Source organism: Ursus arctos, unplaced genomic scaffold, assembly GCF_023065955.2.
Source record: "Ursus arctos isolate Adak ecotype North America unplaced genomic scaffold, UrsArc2.0 scaffold_10, whole genome shotgun sequence".
NCBI lineage: Eukaryota > Metazoa > Chordata > Mammalia > Carnivora > Ursidae > Ursus > Ursus arctos.
The window spans coordinates 49,759,856-49,785,747 of record NW_026622764.1 but is presented as its reverse complement, the minus strand read 5'-3'; the positions used below and the strand labels follow the sequence as shown (position 1 = coordinate 49,785,747).

The window sequence follows — 25,892 nt, the reverse complement described above, 5'->3', positions numbered from 1 at the left end:
AAAAAATATATATATATATTACGAAAAGGCGGAGGCGAGGAAGGGGTGGAATCTCTGCAGAAACCTGCAGGGCTTTGAATTTTTTCCTACAGGCTCATAATCTCAAGAGTGGGTGCTTGATTTTCCATAAATGGTAGAAGAATAGCTAAAATTCATCTAACCTTTACATTATAGATACTGCGTACGTACTTTATTATTCTAATCCGCAAATATTTATTCAGAGCATCCTATTTAACCCACGCAATTCATGTCGTCGTCACACAGCGCTATGACATATTCTTGTTATTCACATTCTTGAAAACCGTTCTGAGAGCGAAGCCAAACAGTCGATAAATACAGAACAGACGACTAATCTGGATTCCAAATCCAAAGTTCTAAACCATAAATCCGAACGAAAGAAAATTAGCGATTTCTAATTCCGTCAGCTGAAACAATGAACGGCCGATAAATCTCGCGATATTATCGAAACTACTATTCCCAACATGCATAGCGGCTTCTGTCCATCCGCCTATCCCCTTGAGTCTGGAGGGCCCCGGCATGCCTTGAGGCGCGAAAGGCAGCCTGGGAGCCGTAGTTCTCTCGGACGCCTACCGGTATTGCCAGCGCGGCAGTGGCGGCTCTCTCGGTTCCGTCCAGCGGGTTCTGTAAGGCGAGCTGAGGCGAGAAAGGGCGCGGAACTGGAAGAGGGTGAGTCAGGCACTGGCTACGTGATAAAGGGAGGCGGCACTGCGGCATTGGGCTGAATTAGGTAAATGGACCCGTGCTGCAGTCTCTCCGGAGACACCGCGATCTAGCGCCAGCGAGAAGAGGGCGAGGAGGAGCCAGAGCCCGGTCCTTGCACCCATTCTCGCCCTCGTACCCCGCCGCCATCTCCACCATGCAGTCCCGGGAAGAAGCTCCGCGCTCTCGCCGCTTGGCCAGTCCCCGCGGCGGCAAGCGGCCCAAGAGGATCCACAAGCCTACCGTTTCGGCTTTTTTCACGGGCCCGGAGGAGCTGAAGGACACGGCTCATTCTGCAGCCCTCCTGGCACAGCTGAAGTCCTTCTACGACGCGCGGCTGTTATGTGATGTGACCATCGAGGTGGTGACGCCTGGCAGCGGGCCGGGCACTGGCCGCCTCTTCCCCTGCAACCGTAACGTGCTGGCTGCCGCGTGTCCCTACTTCAAGAGCATGTTCACCGGTGGCATGTACGAGAGCCACCAGGCGAATGTGACCATGCATGATGTGGATGCTGAGTCCTTTGAGGTGCTGGTCGACTACTGCTACACCGGTCGAGTGTCCTTGAGTGAAGCCAACGTGGAACGCCTTTACGCGGCGTCTGACATGTTACAGCTCGAGTACGTGCGAGAAGCCTGTGCCTCCTTCCTAGCCCGCCGCCTTGACCTGGCCAACTGCACTGCCATCTTCAAGTTTGCCGACGCTTTCGGCCATCGCAAGCTGCGATCGCAGGCCCAGTCCTTTATAGCCCACAATTTCAAGCAGCTCAGCCAGATGGGTTCGATTCGGGAAGAGACTTTGGCAGATCTGACTCTCGCCCAGTTGCTGTCCATCCTGCGCCTGGATAGTCTAAACATAGAGCTGGAGCAGACCGTGTGTCATGTGGCAGTGCAGTGGTTGGAGGCGGCTCCCAAGGAGCGGGGGTCCCAGCGCTGCGGAAGTCTTCAAGTGTGTCCGCTGGACGCACTTCACTGATGAAAACAAGGATTACCTGGAAGGGCTGCTGACCAACACCATTGTGAAGAAGTACTGTCTGGACCTTATTGAAGGGGCCCTGCAGATGCGCTATGGTGACAAGTTGTGCAAGTCTCTGGTGCCAAAGCCAGAAACCAGCAGCGGCAGCGGCAGCAGTGGCGGTGGCGGCGGCTGCAGCAGCGGCAACGGCAGCGGAGGCAGTGGCAGCGGGGGCAGCAGCAGCAGCGGCGGGAGCAGCAGCTCCTCGGTTGTACCCACAGCAGAAAATCCACCCCAGAGGCTGGGCGTGTGTGCTAAGAAGATGGTGATCTTCTTTGGACATCCCAGAGATCCCTTTCTGTGCTGTGACCCGTACACCGGCGATATCTACAAAGTGCCGTCGCCTCTGACCTGCCTTGCTCACACTAGGACTGTCACCACTTTGGCTGTCTGTGTGTCTCCGGACCATGACATCTACCTGGCCGCTCAGCCCAGGAAGGACCTGTGGGTGTATAAGCCAGCCCAGAATAGCTGGCAGCAGCTCGCCGACCGCCTGCTGTGTCGGGAGGGCATGGATGTGGCCTACCTCAACGGCTACATCTACATCTTGGGCGGGCGCGACCCGATCACCGGCGTTAAACTGAAGGAAGTGGAATGCTACAGTGTCCAGAGAAACCAGTGGGCGCTGGTGGCTCCGCTACCCCATTCCTTCATATCCTTCGACCTAATGGTGATCCAGAACTATCTTTATGCTCTCAACAGTAAGCGCATGTTCTGCTATGACCCTAGCCACAATATGTGGCTCAAGTGTGTTTCTCTCAAGCGCAATGACTTTCAGGAAGCCTGTGTCTTCAATGATGAGATCTACTGCATCTGCGACATCCCCGTCATGAAGGTCTACAATCCAGTCAGAGGAGAATGGAGGCAGATTAATAATATTCCCTTGGTGTCGGAGACCAACAACTACCGCATTATCAACCACGGCCAAAAACTGTTGCTGATCACGTCGCGCACCCCGCAGTGGAAGAAGAACCGGGTGACCGTGTATGAATATGACACTAGGGGAGACCAGTGGATTAACATAGGTACCACCTTAGGCCTCTTCCAGTTTGATTCTAACTTCTTTTGCCTCTCAGCTCGCGTTTATCCTTCCTGCCTTGAACCTGGTCACAGTTTCCTCACTGAGGAAGAAGATGTGCCGAGTGAATCTAGCACTGAATGGGATTTAGGTGGATTCAGTGAGCTGGACTCTGAGTCAGGAAGTTCAAGTTCTTTATCTGATGATGATTTGTGGGTTCAGGTAGCACCTCAGTGAAATGCACAGGATCAGCAGAATTTGTTGTAGATAGGTTGAAACACTAAGGTGTTTTCACTGCTTTGGAAAGTGTCTTAAAGAGATACCCTTTCTCTTTGCTGGAAAAAAACAAACACAAACAGGTTGATTAATTTCAGGTTTGGTTTAGAAAGGGTATTTGAAATACTAACATAATTAATGTTAGGGAATTTATACACTCAAAGAAATCAACCTATTTAATAATTTACTGTTCTAAAAGTCCAGTATTGATTTGATTGTTGGGTATGTTTATGTTTGATTATACTAATTTAGTCTTCTGTTATAAAATCTTATGTTCTGTTTCGTGCCACAAGTACTGTGACTTGAATTTTGATTTTTAAAATAGTAAACTGATTGGATAGGAATTACCAGGTAGGGTTTTGAAAGTCTCTTTTTCCTTCAGAACAGGGTAGTAGGTTTCCAAAACTTTAAACGAGTGGGTTATTACAAAATGTGTTCTAATTTAAATATAGTTTGCCAGGTTTTAGTTTAGTCACCTCCCCTTTTGTGAAGAAAAAAAAAATGCATATGTTTAATGTGACTGGTGATTTCATTTGTAATGATGTTCAAAATGGCCGTAAGCTCACTAAACGTAAAAACAAACAAAAACAGGATTCTACTGTTTAAAAAAGAAATTTCAGTTTTAAATTTGTAATGTAAAATGTGTATTTGCAAACAGTGACCAGTTTTCCATCTGTTCTAGTAGTGTCACCAGTCATCGAAAAACCTTGGGGAAAAAAACAAACTAAACTAACTTGCTTTGTAGGTTCACATTTTTGATCTATACTTGATATATGCTTCACAGAATCAGAGGAATCATCCTCTTTTTCACTGGACACGATTGTGTAAATTTGTATCCATTGTCTTAAAAAGTTTATGTGATTCTTAAAATACTTTGGCTGTACAGTTTTGGTGTTCATCTTAGATTCGTCAGCGAAATGTGATTATTCTTTGCTGTTTAATGAGATAATATTCGTTTTGAAAATATGTGTAAGCTAAGAACAGTATTTTATTGAGATCAGTAGATATTGTGTCTATCAACTATAAAATCAAGTGCCAGCAAAGAACTTTAAAACTTTAAGTTGTGTATAGAACTGTTTTGTGTAGCATTGAAATATTGTCAGTTTTGTAAGTCACTAAATGTTATTATCAGCTTAAAGGTATTTTTGTATTAAAAGTTTACAGTTAAATAACATAAGTGAATGATGGCATTTGGGGCCAGTAGTGAAAGTATATTTCGTCTAAACTATTTCCCTAAACAGTGGTATACATGGTTATTTTATTAGGGTATTTGTATTCTGTGTTTCTCTGTGAACCATGCTCCAGTCTTTGTTTCTGTCACACTATGTAAGGGAGAGTTCAGAAACAGACGACATCGTACAAAACTGACATTGCTAAATACAAGTGCTTACCTCTTGAGGGTTTACTAGCTATGGTTGTCACGCTACGTACCCGTGAAAAATGACCAGATGCTTATGGTGTAGACGTTTTTTCTATACCCAGTTAGAATTTTCTTCCTGAATCTTCATTCAGTAACATGCTAATTCCTCTTCTATGTTTATGCTCTAGTGGTAGAATGCTAACATTTCTTACACCTTGGCTGAGTACAGAGGATTGTGTTCTCAGGTGGGAACTGAATTTTTTAATGAAATATAGGATGAAAATGGAGAGAGGGAGACACAAAAGGTTAAAAAAAAAAAAGTTGTCTCAGCCATTTTGATTGGCCATCTGAAGATACTACAAAACATTCCTCTTTAACATTTTTAGTGAACTAAGATGCTTGTCCTAACAGTATGTGTTCCTTCAAAAGGGCAGACATGCTTTTAGCTGTTTAGGCTACATTTTGTTCTGTTTAACAGCAGGGTTGTTACAAGCACTGTACTTAACACAAAGCTGTGTCTCAGTAGTGTATTTGGCCAATTTTTTCTTCACCAGTAACTTCTTGTGGATAGCTTTTTGTTTTGTAAGGTTGAAATAGGACAGTACTGATCTGTACCAGATTGCCTATCTGCAGAATTAAGGTATGCAAATGACTGATAAATGACAAATCCTCTAATTTGTCATTCTCAACCTTTGAGTTAGGTAAAAGCTAAGTAGCAGTAATAGCTTGGTTTACAAAGAAGTTTTCTTGGGAAGAATTTTGGTTTCGTGATATATTTGTGAATTAGAGAATCGATGTTAATCATTATTTTATAGATAAGTGATTTGTATGTGATTAGTTGCAAATAAAACTGGTATTAGAACCTAAACCTCCTGGCTTTTTAATTCGGTGTTTCTGCTAAATGTATAAAACCCTTACTCGTGCAGTGAGTGACACAACTAGCAGTGTTGAAATCCGTTCTTAACAGGAAAGCACCTTTGTCTCAGTTTTCCAATTAATCAGCACATCTTTTAGCGAATGCTCAATATAACACTCTTTGCAAGACTACTCTTTGTAAGATTTAGAATGACCTTAATTATCTTTCGTATCTGTTCCTGTAGTCTGAAAAGCGTAACCCAGATTTTTGCAAGTTCTTCTAAGTTCAAATGATGAGTGTCGTTAGGGCTTCCAGAAGGATAAACTAGAAATTAATTTCACAACTGGCTTATCTATATTAAAGAAAGAAATTAAATTCTAATAGCTCTTTTCATTGCTTTTAGTTGAGCAGAGATTTTAAAAGTTTTTTGTACCTGATATTTTAAGAATCTGGGGAAAGCTTTTGATCCTTTTTTTTTTTTTTTTTCCAGATTTTATTTATTTATTTTTTAGAGCACAAGGTGGGGAGGGGCAAAAAGAGAGGGAGAAGCAGGCAGACTTGCCATGAGCAGGGAGCCTGACATAGGGCTCGATCCTGGGATTATGATCTGGGCCGAAGGCAGATGCTTAAATGACTGAGCCACCCAGGCACCACACCCCCTTTGGTCCATTCTTAGAAAAAGGCAAATTTGTTGTAATTTTATAATGTCAAGGATGATATGACACTTCTGCTCATCAGACCTAAGGTAGGAGTACATGTGACAGTGTCTCCTTCCCATATCTGCTTAGAAACTTCAAGACCCTTTTTATCACTCTAACTTTAAAAGGATATTCATTATAACAAATATGATAAAGCAGGGAAGTATTAGGAAGCAAAACCACTTATAGAAAATGTGACCATCAGTAGAAAGGTAAGAGAATGTTATTTTTAAAACCAACAAGAGCCATTCAATATGATTTGAATGCAACTGATTTTTAAAATTATAATAAAAAATAAGATAGTATCCACAGAAGCTGCGTGGCTCCGAGTACCATGGGGGCAATAGGTTTTGTGCAAAACAGGAAGGACCTCCTCCTTGACTCTGAGCCATTTGTCACCCAGATCTGTTTCATCAAACTTCCATTCCTTACATGTGTAACCTTGCGGGTTCTGCATGGTCCATGCAAGGCCCAGAGTAAGGAATGGATATTGTTCTAAAAACATTCCATCTATATGGGAGACTGATTTTTCTCCTCAAACAGCCTAGTCTGGGGAGTCACCTAACGGAGTCAGCCTGTTACACTCTCACCTCCAAAGTTAAAATTGCTGCTTAGAAACACCGTATCTCAAGCAAATATTATCTGGGGGCAAACTATTTAATTCTAGGGAAATGAGCTAAACAGGACCTAATGTAAATGTCAGGCAAATGATTTCTTCCAAACAGAGCTGTGCCTTAAAGAAAGTGAAGAACCAGGACTCTAAATTGTAAGTAATATTACCTTAACTTAGATCTTAAGAAAATCAAGTAGATTGGAGGGCGGGGGGGGGGGGGGGGGGGGGCGGAGCTATTGTAACAGAAAAATCCAGCAGTGGAACTTCCTTCAGGCACAGCCTGATCTAGAGTCCGTGTCTTCAGAAGACCTCAGAGCTCACGTTTTCTCTCACTTTGTGTATTGGCTGGAACACAGGTCTGGTTGTAAGTAATAGAGACCTAGTAGTCATTTAAACAAGGAGTTTCTTGTATTAAAGTCCAACCTGTTACGTCGCCCCTCATCTAGAAAGTCCCCTAAGACCCAGGTTTTTCTGTGTTCCCCTTCTGCTATGCTTAGGGTGTTGTCCTGGTCCACACGGCCCAAACTGGCTCAGACCTGTGTCTATGTTCCAGGCATCAAGAAGAGAGGGAGGGCAAGGGAGGGCATGAGCCTTCCCTGTGAGAGAGGTGGTACTGCAGTTGTAGGCACATCACGCTGGCCAGGTCTTAACCACGTAGCCACAGCTGACTTCAAGAGTGCCTGGAACGGGTAGTTTTTATTCTAGGACAACATGTATCAGGTTAAAATTCAGGGGTTCCTTCTTATAGAATGGGGGAGAAAGGCTATTAGGTTAACTAGCAATCTCTACCACACCATCTGTCAGGCCAGATGTTATCACATGGCCGCCAAAGTGGCAACACCACCCCGGGGTGTGACTGCAACCCACATAACATGGGCTGGGCCTTCCACCCCAGAAAGCCTTGGGGGAGCTCCCCGGGCTCTTGCTGCTGCTCTATGCAGAAAAGGCAAGGAAAGGCACTTCATGGTGTTCTGATTAAAGATAGCTTCATAGCCTAAATGTTTACTGGAACCCCAGACCAGGAGCCAAAGTCTAGTCTTGGCATTGTATCATGGAATGTTTCCACTTCTGAAAAGAAAGAAAAGAGCATTGACAAATGGCTCTGTATAATCAATGGCAGTATTAATTATCTTAAACAGCAAATGTTACTTCTGTTAAAAAAAGCTATCAATTACACAGTAATGATGAAAACTGGAAGTTTCTTAAGAGCAGGCTCAGCTATTTAGCAACATTCTAGCATCTTCTGTGCCTCGATCATCTCTGCAGTGCTGTGTGAATGTAAATCTACTCGTCTCCCCCTCTGTTGAAGCCCAGACTGTTCGGCTCAATAGTCTATTCAAAACTTCATTTCTTGCTGGATTCTTGTCCTGACTTCCAGTTCATCATAGTTTATTCAGCGAACACACAGAGGGTCACTCTCTGTGTTTGTGCAAACTTCAGAAACAGCTGCCAGACGACGTTGCGAATAATCGCTTCTGTCAAGTTTGGGATATAGCTTTTATCATTATCATTATCCTTACAAATACCCACATTTTATTTTAAAAACACAAACCACCCTTCTTTCTATATAGAGCCCTAACCGCTACCAGCAAGCGAAGAGTAACCTGCCAGTTCGTAGTTGTGTTTCTAGCCCTACGTTCATCAAGATTGTAAGACTCCATTTTCTGTTTCATTCCTCAATCTCCTCTGAGCCCAGAGACACGATCAGTGCTCTGCGCTGTGACCGGGTCCTTCTGCAGTTCCTGCACTGGTCACCTCTCGCTGAGGATCACAGCCCCGTCACTTTCTTTCCTGCAAGACCTTCTCGCGTGTGGGAATTATCCAGTTTATTGATTTGTTTACTCTCTCTTATCTGCCTCCTGCACTAGCATGTGAACCCCATCATGGAGGGACCCCGTCTGGCTTTCCCTCAGCTCCTGACATAGCCAGGCACAGCATCAGCATTCAAGGAATATTTGTTGAACAAAGAAATAAATGAATTTGGTGCTTGTTTGCATTTATAGGAGAAACACTTGCATTTAGAAATCTCATCTTTTTTTGTCAATTTTCCAGCTTTGAGGGAGAGCTATTATTAAACTCTTTTGTCTGGTTGTCATAGCAACCCACTGGCCTCCGGAGCTACAGGTTACTTCTGATGGGCATATTCTACCAGACAGCCGAGCGCACGGTATTTTCAATTATGGAATAATGACGCCATTCTAAATCACAGCCCTCACACTGTATCTTCCTCTATCTTTTATGAAGAGAGCAGAAAATTAGCAAGCAAACAAGCCTGTTCAGACCGCAAGGGCTAGAGGAAATAAAGCAGTCTAACCTACATCCCTACCCCCAAGCCCTTCCTGCTCCCTCCCAGGCTTCCACCTTTCCACAAGCACCTTTGAATTCAGTGGGGCTTTCTGTCCAAGTCATCCAAGGAAGTTGAAAAAATTAACTGTTCCAAGACTCTAAAGAGCTCTGTTGCTGCTGAATGTTCTTTTTCTCCTCCTTGCCTGTTTCTTAAATTTCAAGTAAAAAAAACCAATGATAATAGTCTTACAAAAATTGAGATTTGCGCTGAAAAGTTCCAAAATCAGGTACCCCCCCACCCCACCCCACCCTTGTTCCTTTGGCTCATATTTTAGTGGCAGGAGGTGAGAGGGGTTTAATAAAAAAAAAAAAAAACTGAGTTAGAAATCCTAGAAAACTCATTAAGATCCCTTGTATACCACAGGGTTTCTAGGGGCCATTCAGCCAGCCATCAATGGAGTTTTTAAAAGGCAGAGTCTAATGGTGACACGCTAAAGGGATTTTACATAGACGTTATGTTGCATTTTCCCTTCTGTAGGTTTTCCTCACATTCTAGGGAGAGGCAGGTGCCACCCAGTTCCAAGGTGTATCCTGTGATAATTACTTCCCCCTTCCTCTGTGCTGTTCTGAGTGCTCTTCTTGTAAGTAAGGTTGCAATACCCACCAGTAAGCAGTCCCATAACCTTATCTAAATGAAATCATATTGTAATTAACTTACCTCCTGGGTTTTAACATAAAAGCAGTAACCACCCACCACAGCCAATTAGCAGGGGTTGTAAAGGGATTCATGCTAAATGGATCTCTTGATTTGGTTTCACTTTTAAACAGAGGGGTTCAACAGCAGGCTAGACGAAGAGAAAGAAAGGATCAGCAGATTTTTGTTACTTGTGGAATTTCAAAGGATGCGCCAACCCAGTTACCTTTTCATTGTTTTACATGAGGGAGACTGTCCATGTCATCTGTGCAGACATCAGCTATTCCAGCTACTGTAAAAATAAGTCCAGCAAAGCTTTCTGGAAACCATTGCATCTGATCCTGCTTTTCAATCTGAAGACTTCCTCTGTCTTTATTTTAAATGACAGAACAATTACGAGCCAGAATGCAGAGAGATACGTGATAATCGTGGTAGGCAATCTGCGACAGTTCAGCATTGAGGTCAGAGCCCATCTGAGCACAGGAGCCCGTAAGGAAGTAAAAATAATATATTCTACAATTCAAAACAAATTCGACAAAATAAGAGTATTACGTAATAATTCTAAGTTTATTTTTTAATGCTGTACTTGAGGAAAGATGGATTTCATTCAGGAGAATGAAGAGGTCCTGTGGGAGTTTTCTAGGCTTAGATTATACAGATTCTGTTTGGAATAACAGGTTACAATATACCTTGAAATTTTAGGTACGATTATGATTATTTTTAAGTATATTAAGGAGATATTCAAAGACAGTAAAACTTAACCTCTCAAAGCCAGTTATTCATGTGTTTTTTAGTCTGTTCTTGATCCCTCTCTCACTTGCTCACTCTCTGGATTTCAAGATCATTTTCTTTTGGACTCAGAGAGTGTGGCAGTGCCTAACCAAGATCCTTGCAGACCCCCATCCGATAGCTGGAACAACTCCAGATTTTATGGATTTACACCTAGATGTTCCCTTCGTGCTCCAGGGTGGGTTAGAGTACCCCTTGCATTTTGCCGTACTTCCTCCAAACATTTTTTTGAAAGCCAGTTTTCTTACACAGATCGTATAGGTTCATACTATAGAGTTATTGTGATCTTATCTAATTTTTGCCACACTTTCTCATTTCACAAAAAGTTCTCGCTATAAAAAAAAAAGTGGTCCCTCTCTATGTACGCATGTGCGCACTAATACGAAGACATTGTACATAAGGGATGTTTGTTGTGACTTTATAGTAGCAATGTTAAAAACTCATTAAAGCTCATCAAAAAATATTCATAGCCTAAGCATATACCCAAATGCTCAGCAAGCATTTATACTAAAGAACCATAGGCAGCCTTTGAAAAAAAGAGGTGGGTCTGTGCACATTGATATGGGAAGATGTTTGCCATAGAATTTGTTGTCGTTTGGACCGTGTGACATCTGAAACCCTTTCCTGTGTTTGCACAACCTCATGTTGGGTGAGTCTCCTAGGGACCAGGGCTTCTCTGTCGAAGCCAAAAAGTTCACAGGCAGGTACCGTCCCGGACTCCTGGCAGAGAGCCTGTGGGGTCAAGCCATGAGCACGTATGGTCTTTTCCAGGACTTCCACTCTCCAGAAGGGACACAAAGAAGCAGAGTATTTAGAATTCATGCTGGGGCAGCAGCCGTGGCAGAAAGAACATTTACTTTTTGGAGCAGCAGAGTAACAGCATATTAACAAGACTTTCTGATGTGACTTCTCACTTACTTTTAAAATTGGCATTACAGGGGCGCCTGGGTGGCTCAGTCGTTAAGCGTCTGCCTTCGGCTCGGGGCATGATCCCGGTGTTCTGGGATCGAGCCCCACATCAGGCTCCTCCGCTATGAGCCTGCTTCTTCCTCTCCCACTCCCCCTGCTTGTGTTCCCTCTCTCGCTGGCTGTCTCTAACTCTGTCAAATAAATAAATAAAATCTTAAATAAATAAATAAATAAAATTGGCATTACATTCAATGAATTCAAAATTCAGAGAGTACAAAACCTATACGATGAGAGCCGCCCCCTCCCCCACACTTCTCCTGTGCGTCTTAGCCCTGACACCTAGTTTTCTTTTCCAATGTTACTAATTTTGTGTGTATCCTTTCAGGCCTATTTTCTGGACATATATGACAGTATGCATAGCTTTCTCTTTTTTTCTTTTTCTTATTTTTTTTCTTTTTTACTAAAACAGCATATTATATAAACTGCTTCTGATCTTGAAGCACGTCCTGCATCAGTATGTCAGGAACATGTTCATTCTTTGATAGTTTGAGAGTAGACGTTGTGCAAATAGATCATAATCCAATCAGTCTCTATGGATGGACATTTAAGTGACTTAGAGTCCTTTGCTATTACGAGCAGTGCTGCTGCGAACAGCCTCATGCTTGTGTTCTTCCACATCTTTGCCGAAGTCTCTGCAGGACAACCTTCTCAAAGGGTATGTACATTTGATGAAATATGACAAAATCGCCCTCCGGAAAGATTATGCCAATTTATGCTCCCACCAGCGATGAGTAATGGTCCCATTTCCCCACATCATCCCCCCAAATGTATTACCAGATTATTGATCTTTGCTCTGACTTGACTTTGACTTTATTTCTGGCTGTTTAAGAAATTTTTGTTTCTTGGGGCGCCTGGGTGGCTCAGTTAAATGTCCTACTCTTGCTCTTGGCTCAGGTCTTGATCTCAAGGTCGTGTGTTTGAGCCTCATACTGGGTTCCACACTGGGCATGGAGCCTACTTAAAAAAAGAGGAAAGGAAAGAAAAAGAAATTTTTGTTTCTTTATGTTTTCTGAGCTACTTCTCTGCCTTTTGAACACGTTCTTTTTTTCACTTAAATTAACCAGAGGAACTTTCTGTTGTTTGCGACCAAGAACCTAGACATCGATGATCTATGATCTATGTTTGAGAGTAAAATCAAGTTGAGGAATAATATGCACAGTGATTCTTATTTTTATAAAACCAGAACAAAAGCTATATACAAATGCAGGTGGGTATTTAGAGAAATATCTGGAAGGATACAAACTAGACAGTGGCTGGTTACCTCTGGATAGAGAGGCTGACCAACAATGTCAGGGGGACATTTTAACTTTCCTGCTCATATACTTGAATATCATCGGAATTTTTTGTAATGAGCATATTATACTTTTTAAAGTTTTAAATTAAAAAAAAATAGGACCTTAAAAACTCTTCTCAAATTCTCAGATCTACAGTGCTGTATGAGTTTGCTCGGGCTGCCCTCGCAAATCACCACAGCCTGGGTAGTTTCAACAACTGGATTTCGTCCCAGCTCGGGACGAAAGATCAAGGTGCCAGGCAGAAGCAGCTATCAGTCTGTTCTCTCTGAGATCTGAGACTGAGTGAGGGGTAGGAGGAGATCACAGTCTATCCATCTTTTTCATTCCTACGTGGCTCAGTTTTTATGCAGAAGTCACAGTGATGTTAGCGTGACAAAAATATTCCTCGAAATCAGTGGACACGTGTAGCGTCTTGGCCCTGACAGTCTGGGTCAGAGGACCCAGGAACAAGGCAGGCAATGGTATTATCACAGGGAGGTGCAGTCAACAGATGTTTCATGAGCCAGTGAACATTTTTTATGGTCGGTGTGCATTTGAAAACTGGCTACAAAAGATATTCAGTTCCTGTGGGTAGAAGATGACGCGACATATGCCCTTGTCTGATTTACATGGTTTGGGTCACAGGTTTTACCAATTACCGCGTAGCCTTTGGTGTTTTCATCCCATATTAATATTCTTCCATTCGCACCGCAGGCCAGAGTGGGGAGGGTAGCACTTCTCTTGTTCCAGTAAGCCCTTGCATGGGGGGGCGGGGTAAATCGCAGAATTTACGTTCTTTTTCTCCTTTCTGGGGTCAATGACATGGGTCAAAGGCATTTAATCAAACCCTCCTAGAGAGATGAGTCCTATAGTCATGTGCTACGATGATCCAATTTGTGTCTTCGGTCAAAAACTGTATTTTGGGAAGAGAGCGGAGCAGGCTGGGTGAAGTCTTTCTACAGTCGCTGCGGAAAGATGTGAATAGCACAGAGCTGCAAGGCTCCTTACTCCGTCTGTCTCTGGATAAATACCGAAACCGTAATTAGTACGGGTAATAAATCCTTAGGAAACATGAGGACGTGTCTTCTTTATTCCACTCTGAGTTCGGCTAGCTGACGCCAAAATTACCTTGCGATCGCGAAACCAAAATAATTAATGCCCAAGAAGGCGATGCAAGGGCAGGGAAGTCCGCGGGCCAGAGGCCTGATGACTGCGGCAGCAATTCTGATACCACGAAGCTTATAGAAAGAAGAAAGAAAACACACACTTCTCAAGCCAGCATGCAGCGCCACGATTTACAGTTTGGCTACTTTGGGCGTTAGGAACAGCTTGCTAATAGCTTTGCCAATTATTTAAGTGGTGTAATTTAATTTCTTCTGCATCACGCAGTGGTTTATTAAAGAACTCATATTTAGCTCCTCGGCCCCGGAGGACCCGCTCGTTTGTTATCGCCGCTAACAGTTTCCAAGCGCTCTCTGGCGACTTCGCCATCGTCCTAACGCCAAGAGGAAGGGAGAAGCTCGATCCCAGGTAGTAATCAAGTGCAGATACAGACTTAGTCCATGAGCTAGACGCTGCATCTCAAACTTAAATCTGAACTTGTAAAATAAGAAGACAGGATGATGTTCTAGTCTCCAGACATTGGAGAAAATCTCTCTGGTCCCACGTAAGGTCCTTGGTCCTGAGTCCACTGCGAGTGTTCGCTGTGTGACAAAGCCCTGGGCGGTCCTTTGTGTGATTGCCCCCTTTTTTTTCGGTCAAAGAAGCGGAGAACAAAATAACAGGGGAGACAAGGAAGGGAAGTCAATCACTAGCAAGAAACTTAACGGGAAGGGGAGATTCCACCTCAAAAGAATTCCAGCCAGCGATGTATCTCTAAGCACTTAGAGTGGTCCCTATTGACTTTCAAGCCTGGGAACCTGAAAGCTCTATTTCCAATGCGAATTAAAGAACTGAGGAATTTGTCTGAACTGATGAGGAGAAAAAAAAAAATTGGGACTCCCCATTTGCCGGGGCGCCAGAAGTTACTTCAGTTCTGTGCAGTACCTTTTCTAGAAATACCCAGGCCAATACTTCCCTCTACCGCTTGGAAGCAATTCTACAACACGAGTCAACCAGGACTAGTTACACAAAATAGCACACCTGTTTCACAGGTGTAGGAACTGAGGCAGACGTGTTAAAGTTGACTTCTGAAAGGTACAAAGGGAAAAGTGTAGCAATGATTCAAGACTCACTCACTTTTGTAGAACGTCTGCACGTAAGCGTAGATAAATTTGCCTTTCTGAATGTGTACCTTAACCAAAGTGACTCTGTTATGTGAAGATGGGAGGCTTGGCAAAGGGAAATGGATTTTTAAAATAGTTATTTAAAATAGATTTTTTTAAGAAATTGATAGTCACCGCTCTAACATGTAGAGCTTGAAAGTCATCATTCCAGCCCTCCTAAGAAAAAAAGTTCATCAAAATTAAAATCAATAAATTTTCTTAGAGCCATCAGAAAACTGGGGTCACCGGACCAACCACCACCCCCCAAACTGGAAAGACGGGGAAACACAGAGAGCATTGATCAGCTTACCTGAAGCAGAAGCCGGGCAGCCAGCACTGGTAGGGACGCTTACAAGCTAACTGACAGTCGCTGGGGGCTGGTTGTGGACTAGCCTCAGTTAAAAGCTCCTGAGAGGCGGAGGGTGGGGGGACCCCCTGCTTCTGGGATTTTACCTCCAGGAGCAGCACCAGGTCCCGCAGCACAGACCTCAGAAAACTCCCTCTGTGTGGCCCAGGGGGAGGGGAAAATTAACCATTTTGAAATATGCCTAAGGGGAAAAGTAGCCTTTTGAAATGCTCCCACGTGCATTCTGTTTTTCATAACAAAAGCCCACCATCAAAGGAAACTGCTTTATCAGAGCCTTAACTAAGGTGGGACCTGGGAAATTCCAACGCTAGTACCTTCCAGTCTCCCAGGATCACCCGACGTGGGGAAGAAGGGAAACCGTTGGTGAAGGTCACAGCCCACGGGCACACTAACACACTGAGATTTAATCATCAGGTTCTAGGATGCTTCCCTTTCCCTGCGCTTTCCCACTGCATCACCAGGGATCCTGTGTATAGGATTTATATGTATATATATAAAACAGTGGATTACAGCTGGAAAGAATGAACGGCAAGGCTCAGACTCTAGTTGAGAAGGAATTTCTAGGCCAAGACAATGGGGGAGAGACGAACAAGGACATCAGATCAAATGGAAATCTCTTGACACCTACAACTGTAGGAAACATTAAACACGACCTAACTCAAAGGAAAACCGACATAAAAATCTCACAGTAAAGGCTGATTTACTTCAGTTCCTTTTCTCCAAGACATCATGAATGGCTTTCAATAAAAAAAATTACAAGGCATGCTAAGAGCTGAAAACCACAGTCTGAAGAGACAAAACAAGTATCAGAAACAGACGTAAATATTTCAGGATTTTGGAATCATCAGAAGCTGAAGATAACTGATTAAAATGCTAATGCCTCTCCTGGAAAAAGTGGCCAACATACAAGAACAGAAGAGTAATGTGCGGAGAGATGGAAACAGAATTGAAGAGAGACCACCTCAAAAAAATCGAAAGGAAATTCTAGAAATAAGAAACATTGTAAAAATGAAGAATGCCTTTGATGGGCTCATTAGTAGACTGGACATGGACAAGTTAGCAATTAGTCAGCTTGCAGGGATGTCCATAGAAATCTCCCAACACGAAATGCAAAGAAATAAAAGAATGAAAACTAACAACACTAGAACAGAATATCCAAGAAGAATACAAGACCAAGAGTAAACTCTAATATAAGCTCTGGGCTTTGGGGGACTGTGTGTCCATGTGGGTTCATCCGTTGTAACCGATGTACCCTTCTGTTGAGGGATACCGATAGTGGAGGGTATGCATGTGTGGGGACGGGGGTATGTAGAACTCTCTGTACCTTCTTATCTTTTTTTTTTTTTTTTTGAGGTTTTATTTTTTAAGTAATCTCTACACCCAACATGGGGCTCAAACTCACAACAACTACAAGATCAAGAGTCACCGGCTCTGTCGACTGAGCCAGCCAAGCACCCCTGTACCTTCTTTTCAATTTCGTTGTGAACCTAAAACCTCTCTAAAAAAACATCCCCATTTTACAGATAAGAAGATGGAGGCAGAGAGATTAAATAGCTTGCCTAAAATTTACCAAGGTCTACAGGTACAAAATGGGTATTGGCAGAGTCAGTCTGGCCCTAAGGCATTTGTTTTTCACCAGTGCACTGTTCTTCCTTTTCTGAATCTTCCTTCTTTTCCATAAAAATGTATCTTGCAGATCAATTCATAAAGCACATGTAGAGTTCCTTTTAATTTAACCAGTTTTGTGTTGCTAGACTTTCAAGTTGCTTCTGATCCAATTTAGAAATAGCGCCACGTTAGTCTTACACAGGTCACTGCTGTCAGCTCAAAATGAACAGACCTTTTAAAATCTCTAAAAGTGAGAAAGAGTTTTATTTAAGCCCAAGTTAGGACAGCTACCCAAGACACATGGTCTTCACAGGGAAGAAGGCGCTCCAGAGAACTAACAGTTTTTGCAGAGTTCTGTACTTTTTAAAAATATCATAAAAGCTCAAAAGATGATGGGTTAGGGGAGCCTGGGTGGCACAGCGGTTAAGCGTCTGCCTTCGGCTCAGGGCGTGATCCCCGCGTTCTGGGATTGAGCCCCACATCAGGCTCCTCCGCTATGAGCCTGCTTCTTCCTCTCCCACTCCCCCTGCTTGTGTTCCCTCTCTCGCTGGCTGTCTGTATCTCTGTCGAATAAAAAAAAAAAAAAGATGATGGGTTAGCATGTAGGCAAGAATCATGAGTTTATCATAAAGGAATGTGGGGAGGAGGAGCCTGGATCGGATCTCAATGACAAGATGGTTTCCCTTTAGGCTACTCCTCACAAAGCAGATGGACGACGTGTGCGCGGCAGGTCGTAAATCAGGCTTTTGGTTTGAACAAAGTTAGTATACAGTCCTGTTGACTTAGAAATCCAAAATGGCTTCTTTTCTATATCAGACCTTTAGAAGAGTTTTTTCTCTCATCGCTTCCTTCTTTTGATCAATAATCTTTTAACACAAAGTGTTGATGATCATTATTTCGTCTCTTGATATAGGGTGATTGCTTGTCTGCCCTGTTTGCATCATGTCCCCGGCGCCAGGCCCCATTTGGGTCACCTAGGAGTGTCCGTTGGGGTGGGGGGGGTGTCAGCAGAATGAGCTTTAATCAGGACTATTAGAATTGATTTTTTTTTCAATGAGAGGGAATTGTTGTGTAAACATTACACATTACACGTGTGTTTTCAAAACTTTTATTTATTTATTTATTTATTTATTTATTTATTTATTTATTTATTTATATTTGTCAGAGAGAGCACAAGCAAGGGGAGCGGCAGGCAGAGAGAGAAGCAGGCTCCCCACTGAGCAAGGAGCCCATTGCGGGACTTGATCCCAGGACCCTGGGATCATGACCCAAGCCAAAGGCAGCTGCTTAACTGACTGAGCCACCCAGGCGTCCCTACATGTGTGTTTTGTGGTGAGCTTTGCCTTTACATTTTTTGGTAACACTTACAGCATAAGCATAGAAATAATAATAAAACTCCAATAATATATTCCAAGTAACAAATGGAGAGAGTAGGTGCAGAAATACAATGACAAGAGAAGAACCCAAAAAAATCCATTACAAGTATTTTGATAACCTTAAATTAATTTGAGTATCTGTTTACCTTTTTTTATCTATAGTTATTTATACTTTGTGATATGTTTGATCTGATTGGTTTAAGGTAGTCATTAAGTTTTCTGTTATTATATATGTAACAATTTCTCTGGCCAATTAGTTTCCATAGATATTACATCTTGTGGTAGTTGTAATTCTGTCTCCCAAAACATTTGGTCATTAATATCAATATTAGTATAATTTTTGTTAGAATCAGGCAATTCTATTTGAGGTGCAAAGCCAATATTACATTATATAGCAGTAGTATGATAATGAAAAGTATTCTGGTTACAAAATAAGTCAAGGAGTATTACAGAGGTGTTTTGTAAACCTTCCCAACAAAATCTTCCTTTTTCCCCATATACTATATGTCAGTTTGTATAAATGTAGCTGTTACAGGCCAAGTTGGAATGAATTCGAGGTTCCCTTGTGTTCAGGGCATAATTATATATTTTGCTGAATTCACAGATGTCCATTGATATTGGAATCCAATAAGAATCATTGGCTAATAAGGCCCATCTTCCTCTAATGGGAAGAACTCTGGTGATATCTACAATAGTTTCTTTTCCTATTATGATGTTAAATAAATCTGGTTGGCTGTAATTTTGAGTATTAAGGCAGTAACTGAACATTTATATAAAAATTACAGGAGTCTTTAATGATTTTCCACAAATTAGAAGAGCTGTACATTTTGGGTTTCTGCAGTTAATGGAGAAGGTCGTTGACCCATAGTTACCTCAGAACCTTCTGGGTTTTATGGCAGAGTTAGATTTCGGAGATGGCTGGACCCACTAAGTCATTCCTGAAGTAGCATCTTTGATAGCCATTGTTTTTTCTTACTTTGTTTTAGGCCGCTCCATCCACAAAACTTGGTTTGTGTGTACACTGGGTATTTTGGTATGTCGGACAAGCTGCCGCTAAGTTTCTCCCATTGTTTTACCTGGAGACCTTTCTTAATAAATTATCACCTAAATTTATAGAGACACAATGGTCAATCTGTTGATATATAATACAGGTTAAACGTGAGTTGGGTTGTACTCCTTGAAGGGTCTTTCTAATGGAGGTCCTTTGTAACATATAAGCATCAGAAGCTAAAAGAACATTAGAGTACGTCCAAGAGGTCATAAACATTTTACGTAAGTTATCATAATAAAGCACTAGGGGAGTACTGAAGTTATATTAGTTAAATCAGTGGGTAACCATAATATTTTATCAGAGTGTAATAAAGGGATAGGCGAAAGCAAATAAGTAGGCTTACTCTCTTCCTAATATTACAATTTTAAAAGAAGAGAAGAAATACAGCCTGGTCCCGAATCTTGGAAAAGCAGTCTATTCTGATGTCATTACTTCTCATCCTGGTTTGTGGCTCAAACGTCTCATGATCTTCAAGTGGCCCACTGAGCAATAGGCACAAAGATTGAGGATGCGTGAGCTCTTGCGGTGATTCCTGGACATCAAGCTGCTTGTATTTTCAATTTGCAGGGCTTCGGGGAAAAGGGCAGTTTCAGTTCTCAAATGATTTCAAGTCAGAAAGATGGGAGGAAAATCGCCATGTTAGTTTGGAGAGTTGTAGGTGGGCGTTGGAGGACACTAGAAGAAATCAGGGTCCAGTCCCCCGTTTACAACGAAGAGTATTAAAATCTAATATCTACAAAGATGTGTTACTGACACATTTTCTTTCTATAATCACCCTCATGTTTACCCAAAATAGCCAAATTAAGACTAATTTGTTTGTAAAACAAGTCCAGTTCCAACAAAACTTGGCCTGATTTTTTACGTGAGCACAGGAAGAATAGTGATTGACCGTAAAAGTTCTTTTAAATCTGCTTTGCTGGAACTTACCATAAGGAATTTTAGATTGAACTTTTAGTAGCCCTCAAGACCAGAAGCCAAGCCAGATTCTTGCTGTCAGATTTTCCTGCAATACCTGTGGATTTGGGTGAATTCTTCTTGAGGTCCCCAGAATATCCTGAGGTTCCTTCACCTGCCAGGACGTGACATTCTTTACTCATCTGGTGAGGCTGCTGGGAACTCTGTAAGCAAGGTAGTAGACTGATACTTCCAACGGGCTTTGTGGGCTCCATAAAGTCAGTCTTATTAGTTCCTTAAAGCTAGCCGTCTGGTCATGTCTGAGTCTATGCGTGTCTTTGTCAGATATGACATTCCAGTCAAAGCCTTGGGAAAATAACCAGTGTTTCCAATGGTGTCCTGTTACAAGGAGCACGGAGTCTTACTGAACTTATGCAAATAATTATAATGGCCATGAAAGAAAAAATACTCACTGAGAGTTTCTGAATTCTGGAAGGTTCAGGTAGGGAGAAAAGATAAGTGTTTCAATTTGTTCACAAAGGAGTACTTTATCATATTTCTGTAAGTCGTTATCTTCAGAGAAAAAGTTCGCTTAAATCTGGAAGAGCAGACAGTAGAGGGACCAGCAAAGTGTCACCCAAAAGTCGTCAAAACCATAATCTTTCTGAATTCATTCGGTCTCATGTTACTAATTCTTGATCTGTTTGAACGCAGCTTTTCCTTTCGTTTTGCAAATTCTTACTCAGCTTAGTGTTATTACTTTAAATATATTAGAAACCAGTGTTTGTCAAAAAATCCTTTTCATGAATCCGCTTGAAGATGAAACACATTTTGCAAGAGCATCAGAACAAAACTACAAATGACAAAAGACTCGTTAGTGGCCATGATTAAAGATCCGATGAGAGTTCATTATATGCAGTTGACAAGGAAATCCAGCTATTTCTGAGACACAGAACATTTTAATAATCAGAATGTCAAGGGATGACCTTATACCAGAACATATTAAAACTTCAGGAATTTCATATAATGTCTGAAAGTTATAGCATTTACCTATAGAATGTAATCTAAGAAGGGTTATCCTCGTTTGTTTGACAATGTTCCCCATGCAGTACCATCAAATAAACAAACATGCCTAATTAGTCAAAATGACTTCATTTAGAATCCCAATGTTGGGAGGTTTTGTTAAACACCTCAGAAGGTTTCCTCCACAAAAGAAAAAAAAAAAAGCCAAATAAACAAAAAACCTCAGAAGGTTTTAAAGCACATGCCCAGGGGCACCTGGGTGGCTCGGTTGGTGGTGAAGCGTCTGATTTCAGCCTGGGTCCTGATCTGGGGGTCCTGGTATTGAGCCCCACACCAGCTCCATGCTCAGGGGGTGTCTGAGTCTGCTTCTCCCTCCCTTCTGCCCTTCTGTGCCCCTCTCCCACTGTCTCTCTCAAATAAATAAATAAAAAGTCTTTAAAGCACATGCCTAAATAGGATTACAGATCATTATGAAATTTAATATTTAATTAGCTGTTTAACCAAGGTGGAAATAAGACGTTCCAAAGGCAAATACAGAAGGTTACCTAGTTATTAGCAAAACTTAGATCCTTCTAATATTGAGTTTGAACTTCCTTAAGTAATCAAGGTATAGACTGATAAAGACAAGGTATAGAAGAAATTATAAACAAAAATTTTCTTTTCTTTTTTAAGATTTCATTTATTTATTTGTCAGAGAGAGAGACAGCACAAGCAGGGGGAGCAGCAGGCAGAGGGAGAAGCAGGCTCCCTGCTGAGCAGGGAGCCCGATGTGGGACTTGATCCCAGGATGCTAGAAGATCCTGACCTGAGCCGAAGGCAGATGCTTAACCAGCTGAGCCACGCAGGCGTCCCTGTTTATAATTTCTTATCAAGAGCAGACGAACAGGGGCGCCTGGGTAGCTCAGTTGTTTTGAGTGGCTGCTTTTGGCTCAGGTCATGATCTCAGGGTCCTGGGATCGGTCCGCATTGGGCTCCCTGCTCAGTGGGGAGCCTGTTTCTCCCTCTCCCTCTCCCTCTGTTCTCTCTCTCAAATAAATAAAATCTTAAAAAAAAAAAAAAAAAGAGCAGACCAACAATCCAAGAAAACTTTGTCTTTTTAACAGAGAGAAAGGCTAAATCTTATATCAATGTATGAATGTACATTTAAAACTCACTCATTCCAATCTTATTCAATGTACATTTAAAACACACTGATTCCAATCTTATTCAGTCCTGAGCACACATAAAATTCTTCTCCAAAGATTTCCCCTTACAAACCTACAGCTTTCTAAAAAACAAAACAAAACAAAACAAAACCTACAGCTTTCTTTTTCATTCAGATTTTGTCCTAAGCCTTGTCTCTAAATAACCATTCTCATTTTAAGACAAACTTGCTTTCTTTTCCCTCAACAAAAATGTATTTCCATTCCTGATACCTTCTTATCAAAAAACACATCTTTCCATGCAGAGAGAGTTGCTTCCCTTATCATTTCCATCAGTCTTAATTACATTTACAAGAATTTTAACTTTTAGAAATATTAGTCTCCGGGGAACACTACGTAGTGACCAATTGTACACTGTCCGTTACACCAGAATTCATTAGATCAGAAATTTGTGAATAAATTTTTTCATTTCTAGAAACATTTTTTTTCATAATACAAAAAAGCAGATTTGCCAACAGACCCAAGTATCCTCCAATTTCTCCACAGTAAGAAGCCAAAGCAGACAAACCTGTATTCAGTCATCGGTACTTTCGTATCTGTCTTATTTGGAAAAGACAGATATCCAATGAGTTCAGCCCGATGCATCATTTAACTTTGCAAAACTTCCAAGTTTCAGGCTACCCAAAGATTTTGAAAGCTGTAACACTTTTTATTTAACCTATTTGCTCATAACAACGATAGCATGAAACTTGATAAGACAGACAAAATCAGGGACACCTGGATGGCTCAGTCTGTGAAGCATCTGCCTTTGGCTTAGGTCATAATGCCAGAGTCCTGAGTTTGAGTCCCACATCGGGCTCCTTGCTCAGCAGGGAGCCTGCTTCTCCCTCTGCCTGCTGCTCCCCCTGCTTGTGCTCTCTCTCTCTCACAAATAAATACATGAAATCTTAAAAAAAAAAAAAAAAGACAAAATCAGCCATCATTTTAAGTCATTTTTTGCTGACAATTTGGAACAGAGATAACACAAGCTTATTTGACTTTTAGTAAACCTTGGTAGAATAGTTTTATATTTCATGCTGATAAATCTAAAGACCTGTCTATTTTAATTAAACAACAAACTTAAACTAGTTTTAATTATTGAATATTTCCTGAGATCATATGAAGTTGAAAAACATTTGGGTTAGTCTCTAAGAGACATTTAGTCTGTGTGCATTTTAGAATGCACAATTTCTATAAATGCTTGGCTTTAAAACAATTAAATAGAGCTCTTTTACAAATTAATTTTAGCAATACCATCTGGACTTGGAAAAAATATCTTACATTTATAACACACATAAACACATATACACAAAGTGCAAACAAAATCTAGTCTTTCTTTTTCATTAATATTTGCAGAGAGGACATTAAAAGTACAATTTCCAAATCTCTTTCCTTTTTTTTTTTTTTAGGAATAATAATAAAACTCAAAATAGAAAGACTATTCTTTTCTCCCATTCTCCACTATTTTTGGTGAGAATACCATTTTTTCCCACATCAGTAAATATGTCACCAATAATTGTTACTCTTGCAAGTAAAACATAGTTTCTACATTTTTTAAAAAAGATTTTATTTATTTATTTGACAGAGACAGCCAGCGAGAGAGGGAACACAAGCAGGGGGAGTGGGAGAGGAAGAAGTAGGCTCCCAGCGGAGGAGCCTGATATGGGGCTCGATCCCAGATCACTGGGATCACGCCCTGAGCCGAAGGCAGATGCTTAACGACTGCACCACCCAGGCGCCCCTCTACATTTGTTTTTTTTTTTTTTTTGTTTTTTGTTTTTTCAGAAAAACAATTAGGCTCTACACCCAACATGGAGCTTGAACTCAAAACCCTAAGATCGAGAGTCACATGCTCCATGGACTGAACTAGCTTGGCAGAAATTTTTTTATTTAAGTTTTTAGTTTTAGTTTTAATTCCAGTATTGTTAACATACAGTTTTATAGTAGTTTCAGGTGTACAATATATAATGATTCAACAGTTCTATACATTACTCAGTGCCCATCATGACAGGTGCCCTCCTTAACCCCCATCACCTCTTTCACCCATCCCCCTGCCCACCTCCCCTCTGGTAACCATCAGTTTGTTCTCTACAGTTAAGAGTCTGTTTCTTGGTTTGTCTCTCTCCTCCCCCTTGTTTTTTCATTGCTTGTTTGTTTCTTAAATTCCACATCTGAGTGAAATCATACATTTGTCTTTCTCTGACTTCTCTTAGCACCGTACTCTATCCATATTCTTGCAAACGGCAAGACTTCATTCATTTTCATGGCTGCATAATATCACACCGTGTATCTCTCTCTTATTAAAACAAATCTAATTGCAAGATAGCATTCGAGTTTATGGATCCATTAATTAGTCTCTTTCCATTTTCTGATCTAACATGGCGGGTTTTGACCAAAGATGCCAAAAGTGGCAGCAACAAATAAACCAAATGAAGCCGAGGGGTGCCTCTGTGAGCGTTGGTTCCTCCCCGAAGCCCAGGGCTTCACGGACTGAACCGTGTGTCTTCCTAGTTTCGGGTTGCTTGGTCTTGATTTTCTCTAGTTGTGTGTGTGAGAAGGCTAATTTCGACATGTCCAAAGAAGCCTGTTTGGGCCATCTGAGACTCAGGTGACCCTGAGTTCCATTTTCGCCTTCAAGTGAGCACTTTCAAGGAGAGGCTCCGTATGTGTTGAATACAGAGTCTGCTAGAGTTCCTGTGAAGGGTTCTTGGTTTTCCCTCCCTATTCACTGAAGTTTTGGTTTTGGAATAAGGTTTGAGCAAATCTAAGGATGGTTAGTGTAATGCATCGAGAGGGTGCTGTTTGTGTCACTTCCAAATGACTATAACACCCTCTCTGAGGTGTAATGGTTTCTCTCAGTGAGGTCTAAGACTTTGGGCGGGGGGGGGGGGTGGTGGTGCTCAGGACCCTGGATGATCTGTTCTCACGTGTGTGTCCCTGGACAGGCCAATCATGAATTAACTTCTGAGGCGGGAATCTCCTATGGGATTGGTGCACATCTTTTTTTTTTTTTTTAAGATTTTATTTATTTATTTATTTATTTATTTATTTATTTATTTATTTAAAGATTTTATTTATTTATGTGATAGAGAGACAGCCAGTGAGAGAGGGAACACAGCAGGGGAGTGGGAGAGGAAGAAGCAGGCTCCCAGTGGAGGAGCCTGATGTGGGACTCGATCCCAGAACGCCGGGATCACGCCCTGAGCCGAAGGCAGACGCTTAACGACTGCGCTACCCAGGTGCCCCTATTTATTTATTTGACAGAGAGAGAGAGGGCACAGGCAGGGGAGCAGGAGAGGGAGAAGCAGGCTCCCCACTGAACAGGGAGCCCAATGAGCGACTCGATCCCAGAACCCTGGGATCACAACCTGAGCCGAAGGCAGATGCCCAACCAACTGAGCCACCCAGGCGTCCCAAGACTGCTACACATCTTGAGGACATCCTCAGACACTCCCACTGGGCTTTCAGTCACCTGAAGCGTTGTACAGCCGAGAGGAGCGAGTGTCCCTTCCCTTGGAGCGGAATTGTTCATCTCCTATTTCGAGCCAGAAAATTTACTCAAG

General features: G+C 41.9%; 2 protein-coding genes across 2 annotated transcripts in view; one reads left to right on the top strand and one right to left on the bottom strand.

The window, feature by feature from the left end:
* Window positions 1-559: 559 nt before the first annotated feature.
* Window positions 560-5,254, top strand: LOC113251097 (kelch repeat and BTB domain-containing protein 6). The gene is given in 2 exon segments (XM_044381847.3): window positions 560-1,639; window positions 1,641-5,254. Coding segments are annotated over 2 exon segments (2,109 nt in total). The 5' UTR covers window positions 560-877; the 3' UTR covers window positions 2,988-5,254.
* Window positions 5,255-17,964: 12,710 nt separating this feature from the next.
* WBP4 (WW domain binding protein 4) overlaps window positions 17,965-25,892 on the bottom strand; it is a 69,031-nt gene continuing 61,103 nt past the window's right edge. Inside the window, exon 10 of the mRNA XM_044381848.3 lies at window positions 17,965-20,978. Coding sequence (XP_044237783.1) covers window positions 20,927-20,978 — 52 coding nt within the window. The 3' untranslated portion in view covers window positions 17,965-20,926. The remainder of the gene's footprint in view (window positions 20,979-25,892) is intronic.